Source organism: Papilio polytes, unplaced genomic scaffold (assembly GCF_000836215.1).
Source record: "Papilio polytes unplaced genomic scaffold, Ppol_1.0 DF824124.1, whole genome shotgun sequence".
NCBI classification, from domain to species: domain Eukaryota; kingdom Metazoa; phylum Arthropoda; class Insecta; order Lepidoptera; family Papilionidae; genus Papilio; species Papilio polytes.
The window spans coordinates 382,564-396,927 of record NW_013525080.1 but is presented as its reverse complement, the minus strand read 5'-3'; the positions used below and the strand labels follow the sequence as shown (position 1 = coordinate 396,927).

At 35.9% G+C, this 14,364-nt stretch overlaps 1 protein-coding gene across 8 annotated transcripts in view; it reads right to left on the bottom strand.

Moving 5' to 3' along the window:
- Positions 1 to 2,504: 2,504 nt before the first annotated feature.
- The window catches only part of LOC106099398 (tetratricopeptide repeat protein 39B-like), a 60,085-nt gene continuing 48,225 nt past the window's right edge, over positions 2,505 to 14,364 (bottom strand). For 5 of the 8 annotated variants that reach the window (XM_013277936.1, XM_013277935.1, XM_013277938.1 and 2 more), the window contains 13 exons: positions 12,824 to 13,003; positions 11,901 to 11,938; positions 11,339 to 11,440; positions 10,563 to 10,746; positions 8,842 to 8,999; positions 8,223 to 8,388; positions 7,900 to 8,061; positions 7,363 to 7,526; positions 4,867 to 5,028; positions 4,362 to 4,551; positions 3,887 to 4,047; positions 3,577 to 3,696; positions 2,505 to 3,073 (listed from right to left, as the gene is read on the bottom strand). In XM_013277936.1, the coding sequence (XP_013133390.1) occupies positions 2,917 to 3,073; positions 3,577 to 3,696; positions 3,887 to 4,047; positions 4,362 to 4,551; positions 4,867 to 5,028; positions 7,363 to 7,526; positions 7,900 to 8,061; positions 8,223 to 8,388; positions 8,842 to 8,999; positions 10,563 to 10,746; positions 11,339 to 11,440; positions 11,901 to 11,938; positions 12,824 to 12,982 (1,923 nt within the window). In that variant the 5' untranslated portion in view covers positions 12,983 to 13,003 and the 3' untranslated portion in view covers positions 2,505 to 2,916. The remainder of the gene's footprint in view (positions 3,074 to 3,576; positions 3,697 to 3,886; positions 4,048 to 4,361; positions 4,552 to 4,866; positions 5,029 to 7,362; positions 7,527 to 7,899; positions 8,062 to 8,222; positions 8,389 to 8,841; positions 9,000 to 10,562; positions 10,747 to 11,338; positions 11,441 to 11,900; positions 11,939 to 12,823; positions 13,004 to 14,364) is intronic. The other 3 variants (XM_013277940.1, XM_013277941.1, XM_013277942.1) reach the window with 3 other exon arrangements.

Here is a 14,364-nt window from a genome sequence, read left to right as displayed (position 1 = left end):
ATATTTTTATCTCTTCCTGAGCTAACGATATATGTGTTGTGTGAACATCTCGGCAGTGGATATCCACGATAGATTAAATATAGGAACTTAAAAAGCTAAATAGAAGTAGGCCTTTTTAAGGTCAAAGTCAGTGCGCTGCCTTGTAAGGCCTTGAATGACGTAACACAAATTCCCGTCTAGAGAGAGAATGGCTGTGCGCCAAAATTGAGCGATATCGTCAGTCAGGGCCTAATCCTAAACTACATTTTTTTTGGAGCCCCCGAAGTTTTAGGGTCGTTTTGAAGACCGGGTCGGGGACATTTTTTTTGTTTTTTTGATTTTTTTTGCCTTATTGGCAGCTAATAACACCAATATACTAAATCTACGATTAATAATTAGGCCGAAGGCCAATGCAATAAACATCCTTAATTTGGCAGCATTATCTTAAATACAAATAATATTGAAATTGCATTTCCAACTAAATATACCTTCGGTATTTCCAACAAAACATATTTTAGATCGAAAAATTCGCCATTAAAATCACATCATTTTCATTTCAAATCATCAAGTCACATTTACTGTAAACGTAACATATAATGAAAACTAAGACATCAGAACATATAGTGAAAAATTAAATGACATGTCTGCATCACCAAATTAAGGCTACAATCTAAAACTTACGTACTACAAATCGATTTATAATCTAAACACCAAGAGACAAAAATATCTTATATCTACGTATAAGTAACCATTGTGTAAAGCCATACTAATTACTGTTACAAACGATAGACCATTCAGTGTACTAAAATTGATAGCTGAGATTGTAGAGCTTTAAAATATAAAAATACATAAATTATATTAATAAATAAATATATATAACAAATATATAATACACCCACGTCGTTGAAAAATCCACAAATGTATATTCTTACATTCAAATTACATTTAAGTTCGGCTTAGCGGTGAACGCCCTTGTCTGAATTGCTTCAGACAAAAATTATATAATTTAACAAATTCAGTACTTCGACTTACAAAGTACGAAATCTTAGTTAGAAAATCAACAAGCTTTTGGCCTCTGTAAGCCACAAGTACCGACGTCTATTAACAATTCCTATAGAGCAAGGATTACATAGAAGCTATAATTTATTAATATAGATATATAAATATTTTTATAACAACAGCCAAGAAGGTTGTCTAAGGGATGAAATAATTGCAGTTGAAGGTAGATAACATTGAATAATGAAGGTGTAAAAATTTTATAAAAATACACTCGACGACAAAAAGAAGTGGTCAAACTCTGGATGTGGAATTGTGTTCCAAATGTTTTGTAATTTTTACTGTAAACAGATATATGCATAAAAGTTGTAAGATTGTGTGTTTATATAAATTTGTATATGTTAACAGCTTTAATAATCCGAAAAGATGAAAGTTTCTTTATAATCGTTATTTTAAGAAAATTTAATTTGCATAACGCCTGATACGGTTTTTTTGTCGTCGAGTGTTCGCGAGAAAAAATAAAATAAAAACTACAGTTACAAAAATAGCTAAAAAGTATAACGAAGGGACAAACTAGAAAATTATAACCAATAATAAAATTAGCTTACCAAATAATTTAAATAGGAAATTAAGAATTCACTAAAGTTGCCAGAAGTAAAGGTTAAAAAAATATATGTAATATGAGAAATTTATAAATATTATAAATAGCTCGTATTCAAATATCGTCTTTAATAAAAGAAATAAAAATAATTATTTTTTCTTTACAAAATTTTGAATAGTGTTAAAACTTTAAAATAATAATTGAAAATAAATATAAGCCGTCAAAGCCAGGTCAATGAATGGTCCATATAAAAATTTAATACTTCAAAAGTATATAATGTTAGTAAATAATTTTTTAATAATTAGTAAAATCAGATAAAACGATAAAAAATTGAATTACATTCATTTAGGTAAATAGTTAACGATTTAAAAATACAAGCCATGTTGTGCGTCCCGATGGAATGGGAATCAATTCCACAACATATAATTTAACAACGGCTCATTCAGCCTCCATAGAATTTTAAAATTTAAATAGTGAAAAATTTGGCCACAGCGTCGTCAACAATATCGCACCGATTGGGGTACGAATATTTAATATAGAAATATCGAAATTATATTTATAAGAATATTGTAAATGTTCGGAACTGGAGGGATTAGGACAGATTTGTTCAACTTATAACTAAAAGAAATAATCCGTACCCCAAACTTTGCGGTTATCACCCCTATTATCAATGGTCGAATGGGGGGCGAAACTCCTACATCTAACCTATTCTTATAGTGCTCCTGAACAAAATCCTAAACATACTACATACCTGAATCAAATAAACACACGATCAAATTATAAAATAATATCTCAACAATATATATGAATTAATCAGATATAATAATATATTTTAAAGTAAATAATAAAACAATTAATAATCAATCTTACAGAATCAATAATAAAAAAATATCAGAACAATCTCAGAGATTGAAATTTTCAATTTTTTTTTAATTTAGTTCCAATTTTCCAATAATTTAATTTTTAGGTCTATTGATTCAAATAAATTGTAAGTGAATTTGATAATTAGTTGGCTTTTAACCTTACAAATGTAGTTCCATTAAATGCGGTTAATATGTCTTAAAAGCTACAGTACTCTTATACGCTAAGCAACCCGGGTATAATGGGTGCATTCCAATTAAGTGAATATGTGCCAAGTGGCTTACCATTATACAAGACTTAAATATACCACGCGGGGGCAGAGAAGAGCCCCTAATTAGGTGCAGAACAGTACTAGACTGTTATCTGCTTTGTCTCAACGCGTGTGACTCTACAACTAATACTATCGAGACAATCTAACACATATAGACGCGCGTTACTGACTTTACCCTGTTAGTTAACATGGTAATAAGACCTATAAATTAGATGGTTTTGTCATGTATGTTCGTGTGTTTTGGAGACCTTGAGGGCAGAGACATGTTGGTAGCAGCCTGACCTGATGCTTTCTGCGCCATCTCCAGCTTGGAATGCAGACGGAAATGGAGACGAGATTCCAGGGAATAGTTGGAGTATCCCTTCCTGCAAGAAATTGATAGTATTATTCAACTAATATAATTTTAACATTTATGACTACAATTACTTACTACATATCTTAAGGCTCTGAAATCATTTGTAGCATCTACAGAAATTTTAAATATCTTTAACTATGAATGCTAGGTGCAGTGATTTTTAAAACTAGCTATTGCCTGAAACGTCATCCAGGGATTATTAAATAAATCTTAATAAGTAGTAGTGTGCTTTCAGACTATGTTCAACATGTGTCAAATTTCATCGAGATCAGATAATCCGAGTAACAAACATCCATCCACTCCTTTAGTATTAGTATACTAGCTTTCGCCCGAGACTCCTTCTGCTTGGAATAAAAAAAAACAAGTAAGTAGCTATTGTGTTCTTCCCGGCTATACTCTACGTCTATACCAAATTTCATCGAAATCTGTTCAGCCGTTTAGGCAACAAACTCTAACAAACATCCATCCAAACTTTCGCATTTATAATATTAGTATGAAGTAAGATTGTAGTACCTGGTTTCTTGCCACATTCGGACAGCGCGGTCTGTCTCGCCGAGGTTGTAATGGCAGGAGGCCGCTTCATAGAGGGAGTATGGCACCAGGAATGTGTCCAATTTGATCATGTTCTTCAGACTGTAAAATAACATCAATTAATAATGTCCCATGGTATATATCAGTACCATATGTCATAGCAATTCGTTAAAGGATTCCGAATTTACGTGTCTGTTCATACATCCTGTATAGACCTCTGTCTAAACTATCGCATGCACGTAAGAAGTAATGAAATAATAAATCCACATATCTAAGACAAAGTTTGTCTTACCCAACGACTTTATCGAACTGTTGTATTGCCAAACGTTGCATTCCAAGTGCAGATAAGCAACAGCCGCGTAGATAGAAGATTAACGCACGATTGTCAGGAATCAGGGCAGCTGGCCAACGTGTCTCTTCTCTGTCAAGGGTCTCGCTTGCATTGTCTATCTTCTGTACGTGAAAGGAAAGGTTAAAATGGTTTCCTACATAAACAACATAAATTACTCTAACACTATCTCTCTCCTTAGTTTAAAGTGTTTCGCCTTATGTTAATTGACGTTGACAATGGATATCCAAAATACTAAAGGAAATTGCAGGACCGGTTATCTTGAAGTCAGTATTGTACGACTAAAGTAATTTGTATGACGTGCGTGTAAATAAAGGTAAAGAGAGAACTGATCCAAAACTTATAGAATGGCAAGTATGTTGCAGTCGGAACGGAACCGTAACCTCTCCAGCGCACTTTTATTCCTATAACTTTATACCTTAAGGAGGTAGTGCAGCGTGGGAACGTCGGCGGCGAGGGCTGACATCAGGTTCCACAGGCAAAGCAGCTCCATCGCCGGCATCATCAGCCGCCCCCCCTGCGCCGTGTACCTCGAGCACTTCATCAGGACCCATTTCTCCATCGGTAGGGACTTCCCCGCTATCTTCTGACGATACAGGGGAGCAGCTCTGGAAAACAAACTATGTCAACCAAAGAAACAAATACTCGAACGAATCCCGACGGCCTACCACCGCACCGCTGAAAAAATCCGAACGTTTATCCGATCCGAACTTACCTAAAATTAAAAATAAAGACGTAGAGCAATAATCAAACAAATATGCAAGTATGGCAATAACACATTCGCGTTAGGCGTTAAAGAAGGAAAGAAGGTAAAATTATGGGTATAGCTAAGCTTGAATAATAACAAACACAACAAAGTCATGCAACAAGATTAGTTTAATTCGCACGAACTCTGTCGTTACAAACTTACGCCCGCCCCTTACTTGAGCAAATCGGTGATATGATTTCGTTCATCGGACGTACAATCCTCCCCCATTTGCAGAAGCAACGCTGCTTTTGCATAGCAGTACATTGTTCTAGACCAAGAACTCTCTTCAATCAGACGTCCAGCGAACTCAGCAGCCGTGCGCCAATCCATCATCATACTACACAAAACGGTTACAAATTAACTTCATGCAGGACGGAAAACGAAATAAAGTAAATAAATAAAAGAAAGTATAAAATTAATGATAATAAAATAAATTACTTAAACATATTTAATAAAATAAAATAATAAACATTTCGAATGTAAGACTTTTGATGTAAAGAGCTAGTTATATTAAATTGCATGGATATCAAATACTCGTGAAATCCGAATCGATTTATTTGATGTGAGGTAACTAGTATTTTAAATAAATATTTTTATAACATAAATTAACAGCGGACTGGTATTAATATTGCCATTTTTTAGCATTATTTATTAAAACCACATGATTATTGTCCATTGTAATGAACTTACTACGTTGTTAATATGAAAATGCAACATAATTTCCAATAAATGATATTTCGTTTTTTTTTTTTGTTAATTCGCATTCGTAATAACATTCTAACTGAGAATGGATGAATGTATTGATATTTGCTAGAATTTACAGCATATTTCTAAATTTTTAAAAATCAGACAGTCATTTTGTTCTAATTCCAATGTCTTTAAATTACATTGGTTTCTTTTTTTTCAAATAATATTAACAACATAATCACAATATATAACAAAATAAACTAATCATAAAAATGTCTACGATCATGCATTTTATCTGTAACTTAAAATAAAATACACATAATAAATTAGATGTAATAAAAGAAATTATAAAGACAATCCAAATGGAGCAATACCTAATTTCACAATATGCGCTGCCAAAGCTATATAAAATGTGTTGAACACACAAACAAGATGAAATCAAAACAATGCAGTTAGCAAGACAAAGGGTTACAATAATGCAGCCAAAACATTCTAGAAGCTTTGCCGATAGCCTCATGTCGTAACGCGTTATCTGACAGTACTGGGTAGACGAGCCACCTGGTCTATTATTGGGAAATCGGCAAACCTCCTGCGCATGCGTTAACCTTATCCGTGATTTTCCTTGCCAAATATATACAAATCCCATCCCTTGAATAGCATTGAAGAACGGTTACCCCTGTACAAGAAATGTACAGCGATGTTGTAATACAAACGTTAGGATAGACTCACGGTATGGTTAGAATACAGACAAAGCGTGAGGCGATAGGAGGCAGAAAACTATGGAAGGTCTATCAAGAATAGTTCAATAAATGATGATGATGAAAGCAGATTAAGAATGCATTGGTCAGTTGATATAGAACGGAAACTCATAGCGAAAAGCATAAGATTTTTTTTTTAACAAGTTGCTGGTCCAGTTTAATCGAGTTTCAATATTATATCACAATAGACGTAACGATTAAAATGTAAATATAAAAACACGTACAGTCGCGGAAATACACGGTGTTTTATTTATAGAAAAGTTCCTTGTTTCTTGAAACAAACGCTTTAAAAATAACCAATTATGGTAGATATCAGTTAGTTGCGTATAACGGGGTAATATACAGCAATTAGCCGTGTATGACCGACCTTTTTTCTACAGACATATTTGAAAACTGCACCCAATTGGTTATTGTTCCGCGTCGTCATTTCAATGCGTACAAAACGATGAAACGACTTTAGTTTATGGTAGAATACCGACAGATTCCACGACTGTACATAGCTACATGAGTTTATTGTGCTTGGTTTTGGCAAGGGCGAAAAGATATGCTCATAATTTTACACTTCCGTGATACCCTTTTAAGATTAAACAGCGTGGTAATAAGTATTAGTTTAGTTATTGTTAATTCTTAACGCATTCATTTTTTTTTACTTTTGAATTAAATCTAAAAGTGGAACATGGTTTATGTACAATTGTATGCCGTAATGTTAACGTAAAGCAGATGTCTACCTAACCATATTTTTATTACTAAGGGACTACGTGGTCTTGAATCAGATAAGTGCATTATGATTGCTTGATGTCACTAATATCGCCTACAATAGTCACGAGACGATGTATTGAATCTCATTTCTACATGCCCTACGCTCGTCCATAGCTAACTCTAAGATATCATCAACGCTACCTTATCGTGTGCCTTGTACTTCTCTGAAAGTTGAACGGCCCTGTGTCATATCTTAATCTAATTTATTACATAAGCTGATAATAATTAGCAATAAAATGTAAAATGTGCCAGCTTTTTTCAATTATAGAGCATACTGCAATACTGTAAAGAGGGTCCAGTTCATGTAGGCAATAGTAGATCCTTAAACCATTGCGTATGCACGCCAATGATGTTCAGGGCACTCTGAAAGCGAACACGTAGATGTTTTGTTATGGTTGCTATAGATTTTAACTGCTTCTCGACTCGGCGACCTAAAAAAATCGCTAAGGAAGGATTGAGTAACTTACGCGCTCGCCCACATCAGCTCCCAGTAGCATAGATGGCGAAGCTGCGGCCAAAGATGACGGGTCTCGGCGACTCGGCGGTAAGTTGCCGCTGCCAAGGCGCAGCGACCGCGGAGTAACTCCAAACGTCCCTCGAAGAGGAGAAACCAGACTCCCTCCGGGTACACCTAAACGAGACCGCGATAGTTACTATCATGCTTACAAGTTTTAAAATCATACACAAAATTAAGCACTTGACTTTTAATATACTGGTTTTGGATTCCAATCCCGCCATGTACCAATGTGATTTGCGATTTATCGAATTTTCATATGTGCAAAATTTACCCGACTTTCTTAGGCGAAGGTAAACATCGTGATGCAACCTGCACACATCGGCAAAGAAATTCGAAGACATGAGTGAAGTCAACCAACCAGCACTGGGCGAGCGTGGTTGACAATGACCTAGTGACCCTAACATAGAGTGGGCTCCGAGCCCCTTGGTTGGGACGTATACTGAGCTAGTGATGAAGACGATGACACAAAATTAAGTATTAGACTTACTTTCAGTTGCGCGTCGATTATTTCGCGACACTGATGAATGTTCGGTGTGGCTCCAGCAAAATGGCTCACCACGAGATGGATACCCAGCGAGACAATTTCGCAGAGAACGCCACGCAGGCCCGGCTGCTTCGCACCAATTTGAAGCTCTGCCAACCCAGCCTCCTGTCAATGCGATCCATTTAAAGACTTGTTCACGCAGCAACGAAACGCTCCTATTAATAGCGGGTAAGAATTTGTAGAAAGCTGTAGTCTGGACGTAGAATAAGTATGCTAAATAGATGAGGTCAAGATAGAGGAGTTCATTGTTTGCTCTTTTGCCTTACCTTGTCGCCGGAAAATCCGACGTATTCTAGGAGCGTAATAATTCTCGCCGGTAATAATGCTATCATGATATTGAAGGTTGCTAGCCCGAGGCGAACGCCGCTGTGGAAATGTTGGCGCGACTCTATACTTGCCCACGTCTTTTTCTCGAGAATTCGCGAGCACTCCCTGCGGACGATCAGTGTTACACTACTTAAATTAAACGTTCCTCCATTCGGCCTTTAGTGGCGAGTATACGGTAATGTGTGAAATAATGTTTAGAAGATAAATGATGTAAGCGGTTTCATGTCCAACTGTCATGGCATGTTCACGGTGCCTTCAAGTCTTCATTCTTATGCAATTGGTTTCCGAGAATCAAAAAGCATTAAGTTTTTAATGTCAAAAAAAATATTAGATCTTTAGTATAACCAAATCCCTGAGTGAGGTGGCTTCCCGTTGTGTCTGAGGGTCTAACTTAAGTCGCTTTTATGGCACACCCAAGTTATGGGGAATGGAGCAATAGTGAACAGTGCCAAGTTTCACGGAAACTGTATGTGAAGATGTTCTGAACTTTCTTTTTCCCTTAATGATGAACGAAGTGGTGATTAAGAAGTGACTATGATGCTTTAGCGTATAAATTACTTGTAGGTGTTGTAGGAATTCTTGATTTTCATGGTTGCCCTGAGGAAGGCCGCGATATCCTCTCCCTCTATGACGCATAGGGCCGCCTGGAGCAGCATCGACTCCGCGTAGCAGAGCTCGGCGTGTGCTTCCGTGTCGGTCATTGTCGAGTAGTTCGGCTGGTGTTGGCAAATAAGGAACTTAAGAGTGGCGAGTCGGTTGTTATGTTAGTGCCAGTCCTCCGGAGAATTATCGCGACAATACACGTTAAGTAAAAATACACTTGTACTTTCGCAGTTGTGTTTCGAGTTACGTGGTAACTAATTCATCCTTGCGCATTTATCATGTTAGTAAGATTTCTTCTATTTCATCGAGATATCGTATTTTGAAGAATGCATTATAATTGTCCATTCTATTGACACTCCCACGTATCGTTTTCTAAGAGTTGTCGATTTGTCACATGAGATTATAATCTAATCCAAATTTGCGATCAGATCCGTGTCAGATTTATTAAGTTTCCGGATATTAAATTTGCCATTATTATTTATTTTTAATGTTTAGATTTTTGAGTACGTCAAAGTGAATAAAATAAAATAAATGCTTTAAAACTTGATGCAGTAACATGTTAATTTTATTGTGCAAAAAGTAAAAAAAAAAGAAAAATATAATTTTTTAGCATAGACTCGCAAATTAGTAATTCCGACTACTGCATACTAAACTACTTGAAAGAAAAATAAGACAAAGATAAATCAAATACAGGTATTGCAAAAGAAACAAGGGTTAACAACTGTTAACAAAAATAAAGCAAAAATAGAATAATCTATAACAGATGCAACGACGTAAGATTTTAGCATAAAGATAAATAGACTATTTTCACATTACCTAATTTTTTAATCAAACAAGAACGTAGTTTACTAGTTTTAATGCAAGCTTATCTGTTTTCATTCAAGAATTATAATTTCACTTTTGATTATCATAGAGGAAACATATTTTAGAAATGCAAGCAACTTAATTATACTATGATGATATTTCAAAATGCAAACAAATTCTAACTAAAATTTTTTCAATCGGTTTAGTCACTTCATATTGTTCAAATAAATGGAGACTTTTTAAAAATTCGTTGTAATACAATTATCAAAAATCCGTTCAAAATGCATTCACAAGCATGTACGAACACAACACATGCAATAAACGCCAAACACGCGTTACGGACTTTGTGTCGCACGGTTTTAGTAACACTAGCGATAAAATCGGCTAGATAGAGACGCAGGCGCAGGTTATCGGAGCTAAAGCGTCACTAATGGTAATTTTCCCAGCTACGTTTAACCATTTGTTAGTGTTTTTGCTTCAATAAATTCATGAAATGCGTTTCTAAATTACGTAACTTGGACTTTCTTTGAAACTTAGTTTAACTTAACACTAATGAATCACTAGGTATTGATAAAATAAATGGAAACTTCAGCAACCCAGAATTATAGTTAGTTTATACATAAATAAAATTGGAGGGTATAAATGGAATACCAAAAAGAAAACTATTTCAACATAAACACTTTAAATTTTTCTTTGTGTGCGTCTGTCTGGAAGGTCAGATCTGTTTTGAGTAATTTCAAATATCGTAAAGGTTCATCAACTAGTATAAAGGAAGACGTATGATTTGTATATTGTATAATATGTAAAATAACTGTATCTGTGGTACGTAAAGTTCGTAAAGCGCGTCTGACATGTATATTGATGGTAATTACCTTGGCCATTATCGTCCCTATCGTCTGCATTATCGTGTAGCTCCTCCGGTTCTGGTTGCATAACTGGACTGTCAGCTTGAGGCTCTGGATCGCGCGGCCTACCTGAGCCGAATCCAGGGTTAAAACCGCAGGAATGAACTCGAATATCGAAACACCCAGGCTGTGGTAAATTGACGTTCTGCTCCTGGTAGAAAGTCTAAAGTCATTGGCTGTGACCAGTGATGGCGATGTGGACTTTGAAATCCTCATCGCCAATAGAACTAGTACGGCCAGGTGGAGTCGTTAATTCGCTTTCTAACCAATGATAATTACGCATTTTTTCCTTTTAAATATTAACATGTTATTAAAATAGCAATTATCAGAAAAAAAACTCTTATGTAACTCTGGTAATGGTAGAGTTAATTAGGAGTTACGAGAATTTAATAAAGACAAGTTATATAGAAGCTTGTGAGCTTGACACTTAGTGGTTAGACATTACAAGTTCATGTTTTCCCTTTTTTATTCAAATAGTTCCAGTTTTATCATCTATCAACTAAATGACGAATTTACTGAATCTGAGCAGTGTCTCACGTCCAGTAAAAAATAACCATAAAAGTTTAGCGCAAGCCTCAGTTGTACAAACAGTTCCCACTCTTTGGGTTTGCATATTAGCGCTGAACAACCTGTTGAAAACATTAGCAAAAAAAAAAGAGATGACAGCATATTTTCTGAGTGTTTCAGCTGTGGATCTTATCAGCTTATCCACCTAAGGAATATTAATAAGAAAGAATACTGACCGAGCCTCCATGATGCCCATGGCTGAATCTAATTCATTATTGAAGAAGCGCTTGATGGCCATCTCGCAGTCATCGAGGGCCATTTGCAGATTCACGTTGGGACTATAAAAAAAAAGGACAATCAGTTTCGGCACAGCTGCTCTTTGTGTTCTGTGTCTATGTGTAATGTCCGCGTGGAATTAAAACAAAAGTGAAGCCTGCCTGTGTTCTTCCTGACTATCCTCTACATCTCCACCAAATTTCATCGAAATCCGTTGAGCCGTTTAGGCTACAAACTCTAACAAACATCCATCCCTTCATCTAATCTTTCGCATTTGTAATATTAGCATGAAGTATGATTTTCAAGCAACCCTTTTTAACATCCTTTTCAGAACTATAAAACGAATATATCTAAAATCAAAACTAGTATTTAAGAGATGTTGCCCGCGCCGCTGCCTGCGTGGAATTAAAATAGCCTATGCATTCTTTCAGCCTATCTCCTACATCCGTGAACTCTAACAAACATCTATTCATCTAAGCTTTCCCATTTATAATATAAGTGAGATAATATAGATATACTTACTCCGGTGAATCGCCCGAAGCATCTTGGAAGTTATCCTGCTGCAGCAAAAATAAATCGATCATAAAATAATAAAAACTATTATGAAATAGCAAAATATATGAGCAGCTATTTTAATGTGGCGGCCACCTTGGACTTAATTGGATTTTATTCTAAAGCCTTTTTGGTTCCCATATTGGGGCCAAAGTACAAATGTTACATCAGTCATTTTGTAGTGACGGCCATCTTGGATATATTGAAAGCGAATACTGTTCTAGTCAAGGTTTCTTCTTGATACCTTATATTGTTTTTCTTATACAAAAATGTCATCCGCACTTTTGTTGCATCAGCCGTTGCAGTGACATTGAATGTTAAATTTTATTTTATGTGGGTCTAATTTTAGTAATTAAATGTTACAATCAGAAGTCTGAAATATTTTTTGACGACTTGTTCGAAGAGAGGGTCCATTACTACTCGTATTCCCAAAACAAGATCAGTATATACTCGTAAAAGAACATAATTTTAATCTCTCTTTTCTGTTTGGGTCTGACTATTTCTTTCTGGGTTATTACTAAAGTTTATCTTCAACAGTGGTTAAGCCCGGATAACATCTTCGTAGGAAAGGGCCGGCTCGCCCCTCCCCCTCGCTATACTACGACCACACAGAAGACACGCGTGAAGTTTAAGCAATCCCGCGTTTCATCTGGTGACTGTGCGTGCCGGAGGCCTAATTTTAATTCCATTCCCTATAAGCAAAGGGTGGGAAGAGTCGATAGGAGGCTGGTGTTAAATAGGAAGGAATTAAACATCCTCTTTATGTGCGTCTCTTCCTCGATCAATTTCGGATGTCTGTGAGCTGCGGTCGCTTCGTCTTTTCGAAGAATTCAAGTAGCCTCTTGCTCGTTTGCAATCTTATGATTTATAAAAAAAACTTTACTAATACTTACAGCATTATCACCATCCATATCGAGATGTGCTCGCAGGTCTTGCGGAAGTGTAATCAGGGGACCAGGAGGCTCTTCCCGGTCCGCAGCATTGCGGGCGCGGCGACGAGCTGACCTCTTCCTTCCCCCTCCTTTCTTCTTTTGGTGGTCGTCGGATGACATCCAAAAGCAAGTTAATTAAAACTAGAACAAAAGGAAACACGACTTGAGTAATTGTGCTCTAACAACAAAAAAACTTCGATAGAAAATTTACAGATGTTATAAAGTTGGTCTGTTTGTATGTAACATCGAAAGGAAAATTCCGGATTTCGTGAAGATGATTTATTTTCATTGTTGATAAAGAAAATCGTATTAACAAATGTTTTTTCTATCACTCCATCTGTCCGCACGCCGAGTTTATTACAAGTAATGAACAGTATGGCTGCACCGATTTTGACGGGACTTTGACTGGAAGGTAGCCGATGCACGCGTGAATGTTGTATATGAGGTGTTTTTTTTTTAAATTCCGAAATAAAGAAGTTTGAATGCAAGTAAGATTTTACCATCTTTAAATATTATGTGCCAGTACCTGGTATGCAACTATGCCAGTTACTTACAAGTGTATTCCCAGCCTAATTGTTGTGACAATATTAATGCGATTTTTCGGTTCATTTATCATAATAATGGTAGTCGATTTCACAAAATAGTCATAGATTAAAAGCCGATACCGAAAAAAAATTATGTTTGAGTTTTTAATTGCCGTTGATTAATTTTGAAATGTGTAATTGTTCAAATACTTTAATTAAATGATTTTAATATAATTGTAAAATAACTAGCTATGACACCGTCCGCGCGTAAAAAATAATTCCGAGCACACACAGTGGGCTTCCTTCTATATCTACGTCAAATTTCAACGATATCATTTTATCCATCTAAACATTCCCATTTATAATATTAGGAGTAAGATCTATCGATTGATGAAAAATTAAAAAATGCTTAACTCTCACTGCTTCCAAAACGTTATAGAAAAATGATCACATCTGATGACTGAACTTATCCGTAGAAATAATCTAAATTACCTCAATGTAACGGCCATTGTTTAAGCTTCATATTCGAAAGAGAATGACAAATCTTTAATTGTAATCGTTTTTGTGTCGAGATGCAGGAGACGGTGGACGCAAATTAACCACAGGAAAAAAGTAAACAAGAAAATCGCAGTCACAATCAAACGAATTAGAATACGCGGTATCATAATGTTAATCCAATAGAAAATATAAGAGTTCCACCCCACTTTAACCGACCCAGCGTCCACTCAACCACTGCACTTGCGCGTACGAATCGATTAAATACGGTTCACTAAAATCTATCACTTCACAATTATCATTAAAAATAGTAAAGGTTTCATCATTAACAAATATTCAAACGCACTAATAATACACAGGAATAACGCACTTACTTTATAATAAATCAAGAGATGACATGTGTTATTCGGTTCAAAGTGCAATTAGAACTGCCGAGGCCCGGGCGAGCCGGCCCCTTTTATACTATGCGCATCCCCCACCCGC